The sequence below is a fragment of the Panthera tigris genome, chromosome C1, assembly GCF_018350195.1.
Source record: "Panthera tigris isolate Pti1 chromosome C1, P.tigris_Pti1_mat1.1, whole genome shotgun sequence".
Classification (NCBI taxonomy): domain Eukaryota; kingdom Metazoa; phylum Chordata; class Mammalia; order Carnivora; family Felidae; genus Panthera; species Panthera tigris.
In genome coordinates this window covers 65255935-65278721 of record NC_056667.1, presented here as the reverse complement: position 1 = coordinate 65278721, position 22787 = coordinate 65255935, and the positions used below count along the sequence as shown (strand labels likewise).

Genomic DNA, 22787 nt, shown 5'->3' with positions numbered 1-22787 from the left:
CATTTAGAGCTGTCTGATGGCCTTAACCTAATGCCCAAGGCACATGTGTCCAGACCACAAAGGTTATAAATCCTTTAGGCAGAATGTGCTATGAAGACCCAGGTCTCCACAAGAGAAACCAGGAATGCAAAGAATGTTTCAAATAAAAGGAGTATGTATCTGTGGTATATCTACCATGCATCTCACACAGAAATAATTCTCACACTAAAAAGTACTGATACATTGGTGTCATAGATGTATTGATAACTTGTAAGTAGAACACAGATCTCAGAAATAAAATTATGCTTCTACTAGAAATATGTTCAAAATATGAATTAAATTATATCCAATTTAACAGTGAAGGAAGCCAAGAATTCAGAAAGAGAAATTAAAGAAAAACATAAGTTCAAAATATCCATGATGAGCATGAAATTGTGCTACCTTCCACCGTGTCACCGCAGCTAACCTGTCATTCCTATTTCCCAGTCAGAAGCCAGAATGAAGCAGGATTTTAAACGTGACTGGAACAAACAAAAAACCAAAGCACCAGTGATTATCTCAGTTGTCCAGACTATCTGTACCTCACCGAGTTCACTATTTTGTTGTTTTCAGGATCTCTCCAGCGCTAGGGCCCTCATTTAAAATTTTTCTTTAAATATTTTCAGGTACCTCTTTTCTCACCTTCTTCACATTCCCTTTCCAACCTCCAAATTAATTTCAGTGCTATTCATACTCACTTTTTACTTGGATAAGTTACTGTGTTTCAAAGTTTAAGGAAAAAAGAAGAAGCATTGTCCAAGGGAAATTCCCTTTGTTGAGTGGTGTAAATTAAAATCTCCAAGAATGAGCACTAAAGTGATTCTAAGTATTGATAGAACTGCTCTCTGCTATTCAGATTCAAATAACTAGACTCTGAGCACAGATCAGATCACTGCTTGGGTTCACCCCAGGCCTCCTAAACTGACAACAAGCAGGCCTGAAAATGTTGACCTGCCACTGACAATCTCAACCTGACCCCCACCCCCCGTGGTTGGGTTCTTAGGACCAGTTCAGGCACATCATGAAAAATATTTAAGTGATTTAACAATTGAAGACGCTAAATTCAAAGTGTGAGGACATAATATGAATAAAGAAATATTCAAAAAGTAGAAATCCTTTTGTAAAATAAAGTCAGCCGTCACGGAATCTGTCAGCCACAGGAGCTCTCCCCAACTTTCTTGTGCATCAGGATCAGCAGGATTGTTGATTAAAACTCCACTGGCAACAATTCTCGGACAGTGGTCCTGCTGGGGGCCTAGGAAAACTGCATCAGTAACAAGTACCGGGCAAAGTATGACCACAACCTTTCTCTTCCATCTACCTTTGTCTCCCCAGTTTGCCTTACCTCTGCCTGCGGACCACCTATATTATTGTCTCTAGCCCATTTCTTCACTGGCACAGAAAAAGGAATAAAAATCATCTTTGCTGCTTTCACTCACTATGTACAGAGGATTCTTTTCTCTTTCGTGACATGTTGTCGACCTTTCTGTCATAAAATGATGAAGGGAGTTAAGGCCATACTTATCAATTATAAGTATTTTTTCCTTCTACCAAGAAGGTAATATAAATGACTTATGTTTGTTGCTAATTCCTTAACTTTAGCCTTCATTTCCAAATAAAAATATCAAGCTGTGAAACATAGCTACTGGCTACATTAAAAAAAAAAAAAAAGGAATGGAATGGAATGGAATGGAATGATAAGGGAAGGATCCTTGGCTCTCCTGAGAACCATACCTCTCCCTGAACTATTGGCACTGCTCTTGGGTTGGGGTACTAGTGATCACTTCACCTAATCTATCCATAGACTTCACCTGCACTATCCAACTATCTCAACTCATCACCTCCTCTTGCAAGCCGAGACTTATATGTTTATATGTTTAGTCTTATATGTTTAGAAAAACTCAGTAGCTAATATGCCTTTTCTATAAGTTAAAAGTCTCTGTGACTTGCTACCAAGACTTGGTTGAGTCCACTCCAATACTGTATTATACTTGGTCATTTTTGTTTCACACTTTAGAAACCAATCCTATTAAGTATATTAAAACTATGTTACTCTGTTAAAATTACTCCCTACTCTACTGCAAGCAGGTTACACTATGGTTAGAATTGTTTAGCAAGACCCTTCTTTCAACTCAGGACTTGTGGGAAAATAACCACATGTACCATAAGTAGCTTAATTCTAAGCCAGAGCTGGGTGTTGACATACGTTTTGAGTAGGAATAAACTCCAGCATTAAAAGATTGAACACTGTTGCCCATCAAGACTAACAGCTTCAAAAAACACAACAAACCCTGTATTAAACATGGAAAAATGGAAGAAAGCAGAAATTGTCAAAACGTTAGACGCTTACCAGAAATGGACTCCAGCAAATGCAGGAGACACACATTATAGCCAGGAGCTGGATGACCATTTCAAAATGATGAGACCTGCCTTGTCTGTGCTGCTGACTTTTAAATTTAACTCTTAAAAGTGTAATTCCCGTGATGGCATTGCACAGGAATGAAACGCCAAGGGCTAAGAGCCCCAGAAAAGAAAAGAGTAGAAGATAAAACCTATCTTCCCAGTCTTTGACGTGTTCTGTTTTGTAGAAACACCAGGTCTTCGATGCTTGGATTTTATAGTTTCGATGCCCAAGGATGGGTAGCAAAGCTATGAAAACAGCAAACAAGCACACTCCACTCAACATCATTTTCACATGTTTGGATGTAATTTTCGTTGAATGAAATATTGGTTTGGTGACTCCAATACATCGCTCAATGGCCATCACGCTGCCTAGAAAAAGTGGGCACAGACCAGAGAATACCATGCAGATACCAAAAATACTGCAAAGGATGTTCGACTGGTCAAAGCGGATCCACTCTTTATCAGAAGCGTATACAAAGACTGCTATAGCTCCATTGATGAGGTGGCCAAAGAAGTCTGTGATTACCAGGGCACTAGCGAAAAGCAGAAATGATGCCTTGGACTTCTGTCTAAATCTCTGATAGGCCTTCATGAGAATAGCAATGGCAAGGCTGTTTGATAAGATTCCCACTGTCATGAAGATTACTGAAAAAAATACTGAAACCCGGTTTTCCGTCTGGCAAGTTGTATTTGAAAGGAGCCCAGCTTCAGGAGACACTGGCTGTTTGGAATTGTTCATAGACATCGTTGTGGAGATAAAAAGCTGGCCACTTAAGTCATCTCCCTCTCAAAACTGTGCAGGCTTCTAGTCCGGACATCTGCAGCATAAAGACAGAGGAATTATGAGCCCTGGATAACTGCTCATCTGACATTTAAGACTGAAGCGCCCCAGCACCCTGTGGTGAGAATCAGATTTATCTGGCCTATCATAAGCAAGGTTGCATCATACCAAAGCAGCACACATCTGCCTGTGGCTCCACATTTCATGTTCAAGGTAAAGAGGCTGCCAAACTTGAGACCCTTTGGTTAAGGCTGTGGCCCCTCTGCAAATGGGTGCCTCCTAAATCTCCTCCTGACACTTCACAGACACCTTAAAACTTTTAAAGCTTACAAAATCACTAACAAGATTAGATTTAAACCCAAGAAAATTTGTAAAAGCATACTAGTCTGTTTAAATAATTAAGTGACCATTTCAAGTTTTGCTTTTTTTTTTTTTTTTTTTTTTTTTTTTTTTCTTGCATAGGCTTTGTCCCCAAACTGCAGATTATTCTTTAGGTAAACTACCTGTTTGTCAGGCGGACAAAACCATCTTCTTCGAACTTTGGGAGGGGGCGAGTGGACCAGCAAACTCACTGTTGTTAAACGGGGCTTCCCACAGTACGTTCTAAGACTGTTGAATTTAGATCAAATAATAGCAAACCACACGGTCTGGAACCCCTGGAAGGTAGACTGGTGGGTCGCTAAGAAGCTTTTCTTGTCGAGCCACAACCTGTGCAGAAATCCCGGCTCTCTCGGTAGGAAAGGAGGCAGGTCATGTACACTGTGAGCACATCTGCCTACATGCTGTTGATCAAGTGACAGCTTCAGGGGAGCGACATCTAACGCGAAGTATTCATTTGTATTCATTTATCGTCCTTTCCGTAGTGTGCTGAGGTCTGAGTCACAGACCTTGATACCCAAGACCACAGCCACCCACCCGCCCCAACTAATTCGATTGGGGTTTCCCCGAGCCGCTTTCCGGGAGGCTGGGAATTACCGAGCCAGCCTTTCCTGGGCCCGGCCCGAGTGGGGACGCCCGGGCTGCCCCGAGGGCGGCCGCCTGCTCCGGGTCTTACTCACAGCTCAACTTTCGCCGTTACTACCCCTCTGCCCCTAAGCCTCCGCTTGCAACATCCTTCCCAAACCTAACTTGCTGAAACTTTCTGCTATTGCTCAAACGCCAAAGGGCCGGTTCCCTTCCTCCCTGGGGGGCGCCAAAGGCCTGCGCTTGCCCCTGCGCGGGACTCCCAAGGGTCGCTGGCCGGGAACCGCGGGACGAGAAGAGAACTCCCCCTTGGCCCAGTTCCCTCCCTTGAGACCCTTTCCACCCGCTTCCTACTCGCGCAGCTCTGAATCGGTTCGCGTCGGCCGGAATACTCTTCTCTCTGAAGATCTCCCGAGCTCGGGCCATCTGGTCCAAACTTGTTGCCAAGCTCAGACTAAGGTGCCCTCCAGTGCGGCTGGGTGAGCGCGCCGCCTCGGTCGGGTGGAGCACCCGGAGGCCGACGCGCGGGAATCCAGCCCCTGGAAAGGTGGTTACCTTGGCCTCCCGGGCCGCCCGCAGGACTGTCGGCGAAGGGCGCGCGGCTCCCAGTGCCATCGCGCGCCCGGCTCCTCTCCCGGCCGCTGCGGGCTCCTCTGGCGCAGCGCCGCGCTCCCGCTCGGCCCCGCTCGGCACCGCAGCACGTCCCTCCGCGCGCTGCCCCAGCCTGGAACCTGCGGGCGCGCTGGGCTCCTCTGGTCCCTCAGCGCCCAGCGGCGCTCGCAGCCTGGGCGGGATGGAGAACGCGGGTGACCTCAGCCCCCCTTCCTCTCGTCGCTCCTCTCCGCCCCCTTTTCCAGGAGCCCAGAGCCCCACCGCGAGACACCCGGGCTGCGCGCCCCGGTGCAACCGCATCCCCCCTCAGCATCAGAGCGGCCCTTGCAGCAGCCCCACCGCTCAGGGAAAAGTTTTGCTTCAACCTTGTGTTCAAGCTAAAGGCGCCGCCTCTAAAGCTGCAAAATAGGAATCGGGAGAGTTGAGGACAGCCTGCAGACAGCTGTCTTGGCAGCGTGTTGTACTGTCAGATTGTAGTTTGCAGACTGAATTCGCCCCAAATCCACCTCGAAAGGGGTAAAGAAACCAAGGAGGGAGAGAGCGACGGTGGGGCTTAGCCGATATCCCCAGGGGGTTTAGAACAAGGATTCAAGCCACGCGTTGTAAATGAAAGCAGTCGCTGCCTAAGGGTTCACTGTCACTTAGAAGACTGGACTACTTTCTAACTTTTCTAATGTGCGAAGGAGAAGGGACGGGAAGTATTCATGAAGGATACCTGCAGATAAGGGATTAGTAACATTGTAATGATTTTAAAAGCCCAATGTTGACAGTATTTCTAATGGTGTGTTTACCCAGAGTTGTGAATCTAAATTTTGTGGAGATCGTTTTATGATCAAGTGAAGAAATACCCACTACTTCCTTAGGAATTATGATTTGAGTCATTTTAACACTGTAACTGCTTTTTTGCTAATATTGTTTGGATCCATACCTGCTGTGTCTCATTTTTCCAGCGAAACACTAAAGGAAATCTATTACCGACCCTTGCTCTTTTTTATTTTAGTAAAATGTTGCCACCACCTATGTGAAAAAACAGTGCCACGTGGAAATAAACCCTCTTTTCTGTTCTAAAATCAGAAGGGGCCTCTAAATTCCTGGAAATTGAAAAGGACCATAAAACGCTAAAGTAAGATAAAATAAATTAGCCATTAACTATAGAAAGGAACAACTGCACAGTTTTCCCCTGTGGTAGATACTGAGATTTTTTTTTAATGATATGATCATAACTTGTAAAATAAACTGTTACTCAGGTATGGTCAGGGAATTGAACAATTTGATTAAGCAAATATTCTGGTTAGTAAAGGAATATTATATCTGGGTAACCAGTATCCAAAGAACAACTTTACTAAACTATACTTAAAACATGAATGCCATAGAGCAATATTCTTTCCTTGAATGATTAAGAACACTTAATCACATTACATTTCTATTATCTGTTTATTTATGTCTCTCCCACTGAAATTAATTCTGCAGAGGTCTTGTTCATCTCTCCATCCTCACCTAGGACTGTGCCTGGTCATTTATCTGCTGTTTGCGTTTATCAATGTTACAACCAGCATTTCTAGTGTCATACTTTTGAGACCTTGACAACTCTCCATCTCTCACTGGAGCACCTAACTAACATCAGCTGCTCTATCGTGTAAAAAAAACAAACAAACAAACAAAAACTCATTAATGTAATGTCGCATCATAACATTCTTTATGTGACATATTCAAAATAGCAAAACAATAGCAATTTATTTTTCAAAATACTACATAAGTCCCACTTTTTAAAAAAAAGTATCTACTTTGCATGTATTCTTGGAGTTTCTTTTTTAGAATCCAATCCTTAATCAAGACATATTTCACTTGGGATTCCATAAAAGATTCTAAAACACCAACATCTCTTCTCCTCAAGATAAAAACAATGTTACTCTTAGTAGAGCCAGCTACTAATCAGTATGGAAGATTAAACACCTAACTTTTCTTTAAAAATTACACACATACACACACTTTGGCCTTATGGGACCCAAATCTGGTCCTCTATTCCAAGTTCCCAAAGGTAGCCTTTGGCTGCTTATATAAGGAAGAATAACATGTAATTCCACAGACAAGAAAAACAAACAGGTCAAAAATGATTGGGGCGTGGGGAATGGCTGATAAACTCTTCTGAAACATAGCAGTTGGTATCCTGAGAAGTGGATACTCTTATAAAACTATTCATTTACACATGCATTCAACAAAATTTTTGAGCACTTACTTTGTGTCAGGCGCTGTTTCGAGGTGGCAGAGATGCAGCTACGTGAACAAAACACCCCTGCTCAGGTGTGACTTCTAGGCCAAGAGAAGGCACTTACTTTTGTGGCACCTGTGCCGGGAACTTTAAAGTGATTTTAGATGTCCGGGATTCCCTTTGTGTGAAATGGAGGCAAAGCTGATGTCAGCCGGTCTACAAGGAGATAACATACCGGGACAGGTGCGTGCATGGCAATCCACCTTCACTCAGAATTCAGTGCAGGACACTTTGCTAAGGAGACGTGAACACTATAATTAAAGTCAGAGAAACGGGGACTCAGTGACACTGAGGCGGCAATAAAAACTCCATAAAAGTTAAAGGGAGTGTTGGAAGTGGAATTTTATAGTTTTAATAAAACTGTCTAGAAATCTTTTCTGGAATTTGCCATTGAGATTAATAGTAGACACATGCCCTGATTTGGAAACTAATAACTTCTTTCGGTTTTTTATTTTTATTATATAACCATTTGATACATAAAAAGTAATACATGTAACACATTGGTTAATTGTGAATTATAACATAATATAAACACCCATGCACCAACTACCTAATATAAGGACAGCATTCATTTCCTACAAAGCACCACAAAGTCGAGGGGGCTTAAACAATAGAAATTTATCATCTTACAGTCTGGAGGCTACAAGTCCAAAACCTCCTTCTATGGGCTGTGAGGGGGAATCTATTCCATGTCCCAGGCCTGCCTTCTGGTGATTTGCTGGTAATCTTTAGTGTTTCTTGGTTTGTAGATGCATCACTCCAATCTCTACCTTCATCAGCAATCTATGCCATCCTCCCCATGTCTCTGATCTCACAAGGGGTCTTTTAAGGACCGGGATCCACTGTACTCCACTATGACCTGGTCTTAATTAATTATGTCTGCAATAACCCTATTTCCAAATAAATTCACATTCTGAGATACTGGGGATTACGACATCAATATATCTTTGGTGGGGGGGGAAGCAATTCAATCCATAACAAGAACCATATTAGAACATTACTGATATTGCTACATTTATTTATATGTTTCTGCCCTATTCCATTCCTCTGTATCTCTCTCTCAGGAATAATAGACATAACCACTATCCTGAATTGTGTGTCTGTCATCATTCTCTTGAATTTCATTGTTTTATCACATAAATATGCAGATGAACCAACATATTATTTAATTTTCCTTATCTTATAACTTAACCTTCCATAACTTGCTTTTTTCATACAAGATTTATAAGATTCATGCATATTGTTGTATGCAGTAGTAGTTTATTCTTTAACAAAGTTCTATAATATCTCACTGTTTGGATATCCAAATTTTTAAAATATTATTCTGTCAATAACCCTTGGGTTTTGTTCTCAGAAAATATTCTGCTATGAGTATGGTCTCATACTCTTCACCTTATGTAGGAGTTTCTCTAGAATATGTACCTTGTGTGAAATTACTGGATCATAAGGTGTGAGAATGTTCAACTTTACAAGATAATGCTGAAATTTTGTATCAATTCATACTCCTTAAACAGTGCATAAGGATGTCTTGCCAGCCACATTTCGTGATAATGCTTGGAACTGTCTACCTTCTCATTTATTGCCAGCCAGATGGTAGTAAAATGATATTACATTGCAAACCTAAATTACATTTCCCTTTACATTTATGTTTATTCTTCTATAAAATATCTCTTTCATCCAATTTTTTTTCTCATTAATTCTTTTGTGTTCTAGATACTAACCTCTTTCAGTTATACATTTTGAAAACATCTTTTTCCAAATCACACCTTGTCTTTTCATTCTCTTTATGCTATCAATTTTTATGAACAGTTGTTCATTTTTTGCATATTTTTACTTTTTATCTTTTGTATTTTTAATGGAAGTATAGTTGACATTTAATGCTGTGTTAGTTTCACGTATAAAATATAGAATTACCATACAATTCAGGAATTCCACTTCTGGGTGTTTACCCAAAGAAAATGAAAACACTAATTCAAAGACATGTGCACTCCTATATTTACTGCAGCATTATTTACAATAGCTAAGATATGGAAGCAATCTAAATATCGATCAATAGATGAGTGGATAAGAAAGATGTGGTATATACACACATGGAATATTACTTAGCCATAAATAAAGAATAAAATCTGCCATTCACAGCAACATGGATGGACCTAGAAGTATTATACTAAGTGAAATAAATCATGCAAAAAAAAATACACAATGATTTTACTTATACACGGAATCTAAGAAATACAACTAATAAATAACAACAAAAAGAGAAAAAAAACTGATAAAGATAGATAACAATCAAGTGGTTGCCAGAGGGAAAGAGTATGAAAGGAAGGGCAAAATAGGTGAAGGGGATTAAGAGGTACAAACTTCCAGTTATAAAATAAATAATTCCATGGGGATGAAAAGTACAGCATAGGGAATATAGTCAATAATACTGTAATAATTGTATATAGTGACAGATGGTAACTACACTTATGCTGGTGAGAACTTTGTAAACTATGTAATTGTCAAATCAGTTTTTAATTTTAATGTGACCAAATTTAAATATTCTAAATCTTATCTTTTGTGTTACCTTTTAGCATTTTTGTGTCACATTTTTTTTTAATTTTTTTTTCATTTATTTATTTTTGAGACAGAGAGAGACAGAGCATGAATGGGGGAGGGTCAGAGAGAGAGGGAGACACAGAATCTGAAACAGGCTGCAGGCTCTGAGCACACAGCCAGATGCGGGGCTCAAACTCACGGACTGAGAGATCATGACCTGAGCTGAAGTCGGACGCCCAACCGACTGAGCCACCCAGGCACCCCGTGTCACATTTTTTAAAATATTAATTCCAGTGTAGTTAAGATACAGTGTTATATTAGTTTCAGGTGTACAATATAGTGATTCCACAATTTTATACATTACTCAGTACTCAACAAGATGACTGTACTCTTAATCCTCATCACCTGTTTCACCTTCCCCCCCCCCCAATTTCCCTTCTACTAACCAAGAGTTTGTTCTCTATACTTAAGAGTCTGTTTTTTGGTTTGTCTCTTGTTTTTTCTTTTTTTTTTTCTTAAATTCCACAGATGAGGGAAATCATATGGTATTTGTCTTTCTCTGACAAATTTCTCTTAGCATTATAATCTCTAGCTCTATCTATGTTGTTGAAAATAGCAAGATTTCATTCTTTTTATGGCTACATAATATACTATGTCTTCTTTATCCATTCATTTATTCATAGACACTTGGGCTGCTTCCATTATTATACTAAGCAATAAACATAGGGGTGCATATATCCTTTCAAATTAGTGTTTTCATATTCTTTGGGTAAATACCCAGTACTGCAATTACTGGATCATAGAGTATCTCTATTTTTAAATTTTTTTAACTTGTTTTTTAATGTTTATTTGTTTTTGAGAGAGAGACAGACTGCAAGCAGGGGAGGAGCAGAGAGAGGGGGAGACACAGAATCTGAAGCAGACCCCAGGCTCTGAGATGTCAGCACAGAGCCCAAAATGGGCTCCAACTCACAAACTGTGAGATCATGACCTGATCTGAAGTCGGGCACTTAACCAATGGAGCCACCCAGGCACCCATCTGTTTTTAATTTCTTGAGGAATCTCCATACTATCTTCCACAGGCTGCACCAGTTTGCATTCCTACCAAAAGTGCAAGGGGTTTCCTTTTTCTCCATGTCCTCACAACACTTATTGCTCCTTGTGTTTCTGATTTTAGCCATTCTGACAGGTGTGAGATAATATCTCATTGTGGTTTTGATTTGCATTTCCCTGATGATGAGTGATGCTGAGCATCTTTTCGTGTAACTGTTGACCATCTGGATGTCTTCTTTTTAAGTTTAAATAAACTTTATTTCAATAACCTTGCCTAAGTCTATAAGTCCATATGACTTTTTTTTTTTTAATTTACATTCAAGTTAGTTAGCCTATAGTACAATGATTTCAGGAGTAGATTCCTTAATGCCCCTTACCCATTTAGCCCATCCCCCCTTCCCATAACCCCTCCAGTAGTAACCCTCTGTTTGTTCTCCATATTTAAGAGTCTCTTATGTTTTGTCCCCCTGCCTGTTTTTATATTATCTTTGCTTCCCTTCACTTGTGTTCATCTGTTCTGTGTCTTAAAGTCCTCATATGAATGAAGTCATATGATATTTGTCTTTCTCTGAATGACTATTTTCACTTAGCATAATACCCTCTACTTCCATCCACATTGTTGCAAATGGCAAGATTTCATTCTTTTTTATTGCTAATACTCCATTGTATATATGTACCACATCTTCTTTATCCATTCACTGGATGTCTTCTTTAGAGAAATGTCTGTTCACGTCTTCTGCATGTATTTAATTGGATTATTTGTAGGTTTTTGTGTGTTGAGCTGTACAAGTTCTTTATATATTTTGGATACTGACCCTTTATTGGATATGTCATTTGCAGATATCTTCTCCCATTGGGTAGGTTGTCTTTTACTTTTGTTGATTGTTTCCTTGCTGTGTAGAAGCGTTTTACTTTGATGTAGTCCCAATAGTTTATTTTTGCTTTTGTTTCTCTTGCCAGAGAAGACATATCTAGAAAAATATTGCTATGGCAGATGTCAGAGAAATTACTGCCTAGGCTCTTTTCTAGGATTTTTATGGTTTTCTGCCTCGCATTTAGGTCTTTAATCCATTTTGACTTTATTTTTATGTACCGTGTAAGAAAGTGATTCAGTTTCTTTTTTTTTGCAGGTAGCTGTCCATTTTCCCGACATCATTTGCTGAAAAGACTGCCTTTTTTCCATTGCATGTTTTTGCCTGTTTTGTCAAAGATTAATTGACCATACAATTGTGAGTTTACTTCTAGGCTTGCTATTTTGCTCCATTATTTTATGTGCCTATATTTGTGTCAGTACCATACCATTTTTAATACTATACCTTTGTAATATAACTTTAAATCTAGAGTTGTGACACCTCCAGCTTTATTTTTCTTTTTCAAGATTGCTTTGGCTATTCAGGGGTCTTTTGTGATTCCATGTAAATTTTAGGATTGTTTGTTGCAGTTCTGTGAAAAATACTGTTGGTATTTTGATAGGGATTCCATTAAATCTATAGGTTGCTTTGGAGGGATCAACATTTTAACAATATTTGTTATTCCAGTCCATGAGCATGGAATGCCTTTCCATTGCTTTGTGTCATCTCAAATTTCTTTCATCGATGTTTTATAGTGTTCAGAGTACAGACCTTTCTCCTCCGTGGTGGTTTATTCCTAGGCATTTTTATTATTTTTGGTGCAGCTGTAAATGGGATTATTTTCTCAATTTCCCTTTCTGCTGCTTCATTATTAGTGTATAGAAATGCATGAGAAAATCAAAACCACACTCAGATACCACCTCACGCCAGTCAGAGTGGCCAAAATGAAGAAATCAGGAGACTATAGATGCTGGAGAGGATGTGGAGAAACAGGAACCCTCTTGCACTGTTGGTGGGAATGCAAATTGGTGCAGCCGCTCTGGAAAACAGTATGGAGGTTCCTCAGAAAATTAAAAATAGACCTACCCTATGACCCAGCAATAGCACTGCTAGGAATTTATCCAAGGGATACAGGAGTACTGATGCATAGGGGCACCTGTACCCCAATGTTTATAGCGGCACTCTCAACAATAGCCAAATTATGGAAAGAGCCTAAATGTCCAACAACTGATGAATGGATAAAGAAATTGTGGTTTATATACACAATGGAATACTACGTGGCAATGAGAAAAAATGAAATATGGCCTTTTGTAGCATCATGGATGGAACTGGAGAGTGTGATGCTAAGTGAAATAAGCCATACAGAGAAAGACAGATACCATATGGTTTCACTCTTATGTGGATCCTGAGAAACATAACAGAAACCCATGGGGGAGGGGAAGGAAAAAAAAAAAAAAAAGAGGTTAGAGTGGGAGAGAGCCAAAGCATTAGAGACTGTTAAAAACTGAGAACAAACTGAGGGTTGATGGGGGGTGGGAGGGAGGGCAGGGTGGGAGGGAGGGCAGGGTGGGTGATGGGTATTGAGGAGGGCACCTTTTGGGATGAGCACTGGGTGTTGTATGGAAACCAATTTGACAGTAAATTTCATATATTAAAAAATAAAAAAAAATAAAAATAAAATAAAAAAAAAAGAAAGCATCACCAGTGCAAATGCACGTTATCTACATGTGTTCTTTCACTTAAGAAAATATTTTTAAGTGTTTCTTTGTGAATTGGCTCTCTTTTTCATTTTGTTTTCATCTTAAAAACTTTAATAAAAAAATTAAAAACTTAAAAAAAAAAAAAAAAAAAGAAATGCATGAGATTTCTGTACGTTGACTTTGTATCTTGTGACCTTGCTGAATTCTAGTAGTTTTCTGGTGGGGTCTTTAGGGTTTACTACATATAGTATCATGTCATCTTCAAATAATGACAATTTTACTTCTTCTTTACCAATCTGGATGTCTTTTATTCTTTTTTCATGTATGACTGCTGTGGCTAGGACTTTTGGCACTATGTTGAATAAAAGTGGTGAAAGTGGACATCTTTGTCTTGCCCCTGACCTTGTGGAAAAGCTCTCAGTTTTCCCCATTGAGCATGTTGTTAGCTGTGGGTTTTTCTAAGTCCTTTATTATATTGAAGTAGGTTCCCTCTAAATCATTTTGTTGAGGGTTTTCATGATGAATGGATGTTGTACTTTGTCAAATACTTTTTCTGCATTTATTGAAATAATCATATGAGTTTTTATTCATTATTTTATTGATGTGATATATCACATTGATTAACTTCTAAATATTGAACCACTCTTGCATCCCAGGAATAATTCCCTCTTGATCGTGGTGAACGATTTTTTAACGTGTGCTGGGTTCATTTTGCTAGTATTTTGTTGGGCATTTTTGCATCTATGTTCATCAGAGATATTGGCCTGTAGTTGTCTTTTTTTGTGCTGTCTTTATCTGGTTTTGGTATCAGGGTAATGAAAGATCATAGAATGAATTTGGAAGTTTTTCTTCCTTTTCCATTTTTTGGAATAATTTGAGAATAATAGGTATTAACTCTTCTTTAAATCCATGTATGGGGTTTCCTTTTAACTATTCTCCTTCTCTTGCTGCTTTTAAAATTCTCTCTTTAGGGGTGCCTGGGTGGCTCAGTTGGTTAAGCGTCTGACTCTTCACTTCAGCTCAGGTCATGATCTCACAGTTCATGGGTTCGAGCCCCACATCAGGCTCTGTGCTGGCAGTGCAAAGCCTGCTCGGGATTCTGTCTCCCTCTTTTTATGTCCCTCCCCTGCTTACTCTTTATCTCTCTCTCAAATAAAAATTTGAAGAATTTAAAACAAAAAACTTTAAAATTCTCTCTTTATCACTACTTTTTGCCATTTTTATCACTATGTATCTCAGCGTGTACCTCCTTGGGTTGATCTTATTGGGGGCTCTCTGTGCTTCCTAAATCTGGATCTCTGTCCCTTCTCCAGATTAGGAAAGGTCTTCAGCTATCATTTCATCAAATAAATTTTCTGCCCTCTTTTCTCCCTCTTCTTCTGGGATCCCTATAATGCAAATGTTATTATATTTGATGATGTCACTGAGTTCCCTCATTCTGTTTCCATTTTGTGTAATTTTTTTTTTTCTTTCACCTGCTCAGCATGATTACTTTCCATTACTCTGTCCTCCAGGTCACTGATTTGTTCTTTTGCTTCCTCTGGTCTGCTATTTATTCCATCTAGTATGTTTCTAATTTAATTTATTGTGTTCTTCATCTCTGACTTTTTTTTTCCTCTTCGTTAAATGTTTCACTGATGTCCTCCACCCTCTTCTCAAGTCCAGTGAGTATCTTTATGATCATTACCTGAAATTTTCTTTTTTTAATGTTTATTTATTTATTTTTGAGAGAAAAGGACAGAGCACAAGTGGGGGAGGGGCAGAGAGAGAGGGAGACACAGAATCTGAAGCAGGATCCAGATTCTGAGCTGTCAGTGCAGAGCCCAACACAGGGCTCAAACCCATGAACTGTGAGATCATGACCTGAGACAAAGTTGGACACTCAACTGACTGAGCCACCCAGGCACCCCCATAACTTTAAATTTTCTATCAGACATATTACAGATCTCCATTTTGCATAGGTATCTTGCTGTGATTTTGTCTTATTCTTTCATTTGGGATACATTGTTTTGTCTCCTCATTTTGTATACCTCTCTGTGTCTGTTTCTGTGCATTAGGAAAGTCAGCTATATACCCTTCTCTTTAAAGTAATGGCCTTATGAAGATGTCCTGGAGTGCCCCCAGTACAGTCTCCCCTGTTTACCAGAACCTGGCACTTCAGAGGTGATTCCTATGTGTGTTGTACGTGCCCTGCTATTGTGGCTAAGCTGATTTTCCCTTCAGTCCAGTCATCTGCTCTCTGCCTGTTGTAGGCAGTGTTTCGTCACCATGGTGTTAATGAGCCAATCTGGGCCACCTTGGGCTTGAGCTGAGTCAGACCAGGCATTTGCTAGAGATGCAGTATCACCAAACTTCAAGGTGCTTTCCCTGTGTTGTCCCCTGAGAAGCTTTCATTGGCAGGTGGGGCCTCCAATCAGACTGTCTTCCCCCAGCCCACTGCTGGGACCATAGTCTGACTGGTGTGTATGGTTATCTTTCCTTCTCCCCAGGACAAGAGTCACTTTGGAGTGGTGTTGGCCTCTCTCAGGGCTGCTTTCACATAGCCCAGCTTGTGGCCCTGGTTTGGATGGGCTTCAGCCAAGAGCACATTGAAGGGAATGGATCCAAAACACGCATGGGGGTGGGGCACATAGTTTTAGCAAGGTTTGCATTTTGGTCCTCTATAAGAGGGACCTGCCATTGCCACTGCCAGGACTGAGGCCAACCAAATTTGAGTGGGCAGATCCGCAAAGCACATAGGTCAGGAGATACGGTGTTAGGAAAGTTTGCACTGGTCTTCTGAGAGAGGGGACTGACAGCACCAGAACCAAAGCAGGCCTGCCTGGAGGGGGCAGATCTGTTGAGGCATAACAGGGGGAACAGGGGGCACAGCATTAGCAAGTTAGGTAGGGAATGTCAGTGCCATGCTAGTTTCCTCTGTTGCCTGTGTGTTTATGCTGGGTGGGGGGGGTAGAAATGGTGCCTGCCAGCTCCTTTATTCCTGGAGGAGTCTCCCAACATCTCTGTGGCTCTGAGATTAGTAAATAACTCTCCTTCCCATATGCCTCAGGCATTTTTCAAACTACTGCTTCTATGCTGTATCTCCAGGGGCTATTGTGCTTTCTTTTTATTGGCAAGGACTCAGTTTCCTCTTGCCCTCCCCACTCTCCCAAAGCTGAGCTCACTGATTTTTAAAATTCCAGGTTTTAAGTCCTGCTGGTGTAAGAATTCATGAAATTCAACCCCTCTGGTTTTCAAAGCCAAATGTTATAGGGATTCATCTTCCCCATGCAAGCTCCCTGGTGTGATAGTCTGTTTCTCTCCCCTCTCCGTGCCTACCAGTCCCTCCCCACCTCATCTTCACACTTCCTACCCTCTTCAATGTGGCTTTTCCCCTACATTTAGTTATGAAGTTTGTTCTGCCAGTCATCAGGTTGTTTTCTCGATCATTTACATTAATATGAATGTTATCTAGTTGTATCTATGGGACAAGGTGAGCTTAGAATCCTCCTACTCTGCCATCTTCCCAGCAATTCACCCCCTGTGTCACATTTTAAGTTTTTCCATATTATAAAGATATTCTACTATACATTTTCTAAACATTTTATCATTCTTATCTTCCATATTTAAGTCTTCAATCTTTCAGATAATGATTTTTGAGTATTATGTAAGGTAGGAATCCAGGGTTTTTTCTCCATACAGATAACTGATTTTTGTGGTGCTATTACTAAATCATCTTTTTATTTGGGGTCGAATTATGTCCCTCACACCCAAATTCATATGTTGAAGTCCTAACCCCCAGTGCTTCAGAATGTGACCTTATTTGGAGATAAGGTCTTGGGTAGTAAAGTTAAAATGAGGTCATCAGGGTAGGCCCTGATCCAATATGACTGGTGTCCTAATAAAAAAAAGAAAGAAAGAAATTTGGAGACAGATACATACAGGAAGAACACAATGTGAACATGAAGATGGCCAGCAACAAGCCAAGGAAACAGGCCTGGAGCAGAATCTTTCCTCACAGACCTCGGAAAAAACCAACCCTGCCCAAACCTTGCTTTTAGACTTCTAGCCTCCAGAACTGTGAGATAATAAATTTTTGTTATTTAATCCACCCAGTTTGTGGTCATTTTTTGTGGCAGCCCTAGCAAATTGATACAGCACACACCGCCCCCCCACCCCCCCGCCTCATCACTAACTATACATTCATGGGAAAACTATTTTTGGTGACTTCCTACTGTATAGCAAAAACTATACTAAATATTTTAATTATGTTATGATATTTAATCTTGTAAACCAATGTAGGAAGTCCAAGTGGCCATCACCTCTCATCTGAATTATGGCAACAACCTCCTCCTAATTGTCTCCAGGCTTGTTTGACTCTAATCCATTGCCCCATGCAGTCACATTGATCTATTGAGTATGGGTTCCAAGGCCAGACTGGCCAAGTTCATATTCAAGGCTCTCCACTTACAACTAGTTCCATAACCTTAGGAAATTACCTAATTCTTTTATGCCTTGATTTTCTCATGTTAATAATGCAAAAAATAACAATACCTATCTCACAGACTTGTTATAAAAATTAAATTAAATTAGTTAAGTGCTTTGAAGAGTACCTGGTGCTCCATATATGGTAGATCTTTATAAAATGCAAATATGGTTATGTTGGGTCCCAAATTACAACCTTGAAATGGCTTTCCATTTCTCATCATTTCTCCCAAGCAGTTTCTCTGGGGCCTCAGTTTGAAAGAGGCTAATTTCTTAAAAACATTAATTAGGTTTGGGAAAGCTGGCAAACAAATATTAAATAGAATTCTTTATTGAAGAACATTAACAGATACTACTGTGCATTGTGAATATTCTGGAAGGAACAGAATGCTCAGCAGTCCCCCTGCCCTCTGGTCCTAGTGCTATTGTCACTCTTAGGACACTCTGAACTCTTTAACATGGTTTTCCTAATCTGTCCAGCCGCTTCTCCGCAAGGCTTAACTCATTCCTCACCCTTAGAGCTCAATGTCTCAGCACCATTGACACTCTCAGGACTTGAACCCTATCCCTTGGCCTTCATTCACCTCCTATCTTTAACGATTTTCCTTCAACCCCTCATGCATTGCCTGACTCCTATTCAGGCTTCAGGGCTCAGCGCCCCAGAAGTTAGTGTGCTTTCTATACATTGTGCCAACTGCACATCTGCCATTGCCATTGTGTTTTCACCATTTTTTACATGCTGAGAAGGTGCTCGGGAATGAATGAATGAATGATGAGTGAATGAATGAAGAAATGAAAAAATAAAATATGTATACTACAGAGGTGGAAACCCAAGCATAAAGAAATGACTTGCCTGATTAGAATGGCAAGCACATGTGACAAAATCAATTCTATCTGACCACAAAACCCGTACTCTGACCAACTCTTCATATGGCCTCTGGGTTTAATAAAACATAAAGTGCTGTCCTTTATGCACAAGGTTTGTTGCTACTAATCCTACCACCAGAAGGACAGAAGCCTCTGTTGTTTTTCTTTCAGTGCAAAAAGTTTTTCAATAATCCATTGACATTCTTTCACAATACCCAAAACCCAACAGTGGCTCATTTTTAGCATTAATGTTTGTGTTAACTCTTTATGACAGGAGCAGAATAGAAAGTCTGCAAGGTGGGAAGAAGGGAACAATTGGAAAGAGGCAGAATAAAACAATAATATTTACTGATTTCCTGCCCTGCACTATGGCAGGCCCTTTTAATGTATACATTAACACCAGCAGGTGGTTATTTTTACCTTTATTACACAGAGAAGAGAGGAAGAAACTGAAGCCCAAAGAGCATAAATTAATTTATCCAAGATCACACAGCTATGCTGAAAGTGAGATACAATCCAAGCCCTGAAGTGTCCATTCCCTCTGCTTCATTCAGGGAGCAGGGGGCAGTACAGACCCTCTTAAACCCCCTGCCCATTCCCACACCTCCTTTCAACCTGGACTCTGCTCCTGGCCACTCCCCTCAGACCCCTGAGGGCCTAGCACTATTTGCTATTTATTCTAAGAATTTGGTGCACTTTTAAAGTGAGCAAGGCATTGTGCTAAGAACATTTAAGATGCAGAGACCAGATAGCTCCAGGTTCTGCCCTCAAGAGACTTAAAATCTAGAGTGCTTTAACAGCCCCCTTTTTTTTTAACTTTGCTTTCCAGTTCAACTTCATCCCTTCCTTTTTTTTTTTTTTTTTTTTGTTTTTGTTTTTAGAAAAGTCTCTTTTAAGTTTTTAAATTAAAATTTCACCCTGGTGAGATGATTGATTTGGGAACAAAATCCAAAGGCAAACTCTCTATTCTGTCACCCACTCAGATGGGACACACAGCAGGACAGGCAGGGTGGCTCTGGAGAATCAAGCCCCCTCCTAGGCAGAGTGTGGGCCTTTGACCCAAGCCACCTCTTTAGATCTCCACAAGCCTGCACCTCCAGCTGGAGATGGGTCACATCAGAAGAGGCAAGGAGCTGCAGGGCCACTGTGGAGGGTGGGGAGAGCTCATGATGGCAAGGAGCCCTCCATACCTTCACTTCCAGCAGCCCCTGCTGTACTCCTTGGGGTGGATCCATGGTGGTCCTCTTCTGATTCCAGAAGGTTTGACCTTTGAGAGGAGATAGCTAGCAGGCACCTCGTGACTGCAAGATCAGGCCACATGGCTTCCAAGCACCTGCTCTGGGACTAGGGGTGGAGGTAGGGGTGCTGGCTGAAGGGGAGGATGCTCTGGCCCTTCCCTGTTGACCCCAACACCTCAGTCAGCCTGCCCCATTCTCACAAATATTACCTATTTTTATATATTCATATATATTATAGTTATATATTTAAAAAAGAAAAAACTGGCCTGAAGAGAAACTCCTGAAGGGCCCAAGTGGCTCAGGAAGTTTACTATGACCAACCATCCACAAAAAATTCTTTTGTAAAATCTTCTAGTGAGATCTTCCAGAAACCTCCACCCACTCCAGCTCCCCCCACCCTGGCCCTCCATGACTCTGGACTGCTCCCCAGCTTCAGCCCAGTGCCTGGCAGCACCCAATCTCATCTCTGGCCATCCATGGCAGCCATGGCTTTCTGCTGGGAGTACCCCCTGCATCCTTTTCCAGACTCCTATTTGCTCTATGGAACTTTTCTTCTTGACTTACCTGACTTCAATATTTGATATAGGTATCTAGGATCCAACTAAGAAACAAATTTAAGCCACAAAGTAAACTATTTTTTTGAATAGTCCTAAGCAGGTGGGACACAGGAGATATAGTGTTTGACAAGAGTGAAGGTAACAAGCAAGAGTTTGCTGCATGGAAGGGAGTGGACCAGAAATGCTTGAGGGCAACGGGGACCCTGGAACAGGGTGTCAAAAAGGAGAATAGTGTTCACTTTTTTGTTCATGCTTGCATATGAAAAGACACAGAGTTTACATCTCTTGAGAAGTGACTATGTCTCAACTACCATGCTAAATGCTTTACATGCATGTTCAATTAACTTTCATAAGAATTCTACAAGAAAAGACAAAACCATGATTTTCCTTTTGCACATGAGGCAACTGAGGGACAGAAAGATTTAGGGGTTAAATCACATAATGATAGAGGAGGAACTCAGTCTCGGATCTGTTCAATACCTCCCTTGACCTTAACCAGTGGCTGTATTGCCTCACTGAAAATGATAAGCAGCCACAACTCCCCTGCACACTGCAGTTGGACATACAGGGTTATCCAATATCCAAAGGAAGCTGTTATGGAGCTTCCTTTTGTGGTTAAGTGGTTATCAGGATCATCTTGATTTCTTGATTGCATTCAATACTTGTCCACAACTTTTACATGAAACTTCACTTTAATGAAGCTTCAAAACACCAGCATGCAAATCCAAAGCAAATCCACAACTACTAGGAAGGATGATGATACCATCCTTGTAAAAATGAAGAAAATCAGTCCTTAAAAAAAATTAAAAATTAGTCTCTGGAACTGCAATTCAAGGAAAGAGAGCTTGAAGGGGAAAATATTGATAGCTCACTATTCCTCTAACTCAGCACAGAGAAGAAACTGCTTTCCCTGAAAGATGGGGTCATCATACCTGTGGAAACAGTATCAAAAAACTGAGTACAGACTAGGAGTAGCTTCTTAGCTGTGCAGCCAGCGAAATCTTGAAATTCTTAATCATTTTTTACTTGTGTTTTGTAAGTGAAGTGCAACGGGACAATGGAGCATGCCCCAGGGGCTTAGAACTTCTGGTTCCTGCACAGTCCCACCTTCTGGGATGGGCCTCCCTGGGACCAGTTCTTGGCAACCCATTCCCCTGTCCCAGACTCCAGCCAGACTCCCCAACCCTACCCCTACCTGTAACTGCTGTCACTCTTCACCCTAGGAAGGGGCCTGGCCATGAGCTTGGGTGGGGTTGGGATCAGATGCCATACCCTGTGGCATCTTCAGACCGGGCATAGCTGCTGCCATTTCCATTCCAGGTAAGATCTGTCTGGGCCAGGACAGGAGCAAGCCTCTGTACCTCATCCAGGCATGGAATACATCCTGGCACAGAGGCTTAGGATCTGTAGGGGTTGCCATCTACCATCGGTTGGGATGGTAGGCCCATGGAAATAAGGGACCCCTGGTTTGACTCCATGGCCCCAGGCCCCTGCTTGGATGCTGCTTATAGGTTCCTTGGCGGATGGAAAGAGAAACCCAGTAGTAGCCATCAGGCCCAAGCAAATGCGCACACACCCCAAATCATGGAGCAGGATGCTTGTGAGAGGCTGCATAGCCCCATGAATATCATTGCTCTGAGTGTCCCCTCAGCCAGCTCCATGCCTAGGGGATCTTCTCTTCTTCCTTCCAATCCTCCTCATTCTGTCTTGAGTTTATCTCTAACCAACTAGAGGCACCTTCCAAGGACAAGCCACAAAATACAAATTGTGTAATTTTGGTGATTGCACACAAATGAACTGCTCTGATATTTGCATTTTAATTGGCATTGCACAATATAGAGATGAACAATTAAAATTCATGCTAATAATTTAACATTTTGATTTTTATTTACTTAGAACATCAAATAGCATATAACACCATGACAAGTTGAGACAGAGACCACAAAAATAATAAATGAAAAAGCTTTATATTCTAGTACTTTTCCCTACTTTTTGCTTTTCTCTCAGCTTCCTCACTGAACACTGGATCTTAGGCATCTATACATCTATAAATCTATAGTGTCTAAGCTATAATATACAATCAATAAATATTTGGTGAGTGAGCAAATAAATTCCTATAACAATTTCTCCCTTATGGAACTTAATTCTTTCTACCAGCTAAACTGACAAAGAAGCTATATTCTCTGTATTTTTGTATCTTCCATAAAACTTAGCACAATTCCTTTGGTGATAGCTATTAACGTATATTAAATATTATGTACATTTGTGTCTTTTCCTTGTCTCAATGACTATATCTCTCTATACAATTTTAAGTGGACATAAAAATTATAGACTGAATAAATTAAAACAAAAAAAATACCCTCAAATTATCCAACACACAAGGCAGAAAAGGAAACGAAGAGGAAAAGTCATTCTTGGCTGAATTGTGCACCTAATTATCCACATTCTCCAATATGTTCTACATCCAGACATA

The 22787-nt window shown here is 40.7% G+C and overlaps 1 protein-coding gene across 1 annotated transcript in view; it reads right to left on the bottom strand.

The window, feature by feature from the left end:
• Window positions 1-4800, bottom strand: part of PTGFR (prostaglandin F receptor) — a 49275-nt gene extending 44475 nt beyond the window's left edge. The window contains exons 1-2 of the mRNA XM_042996243.1: window positions 4721-4800; window positions 2369-3239 (exon numbers count right to left, since the gene is read on the bottom strand). Of these exons, the coding sequence (XP_042852177.1) occupies window positions 2369-3166 (798 nt within the window). The 5' untranslated portion in view covers window positions 3167-3239; window positions 4721-4800. The remainder of the gene's footprint in view (window positions 1-2368; window positions 3240-4720) is intronic.
• Window positions 4801-22787: the final 17987 nt, after the last annotated feature.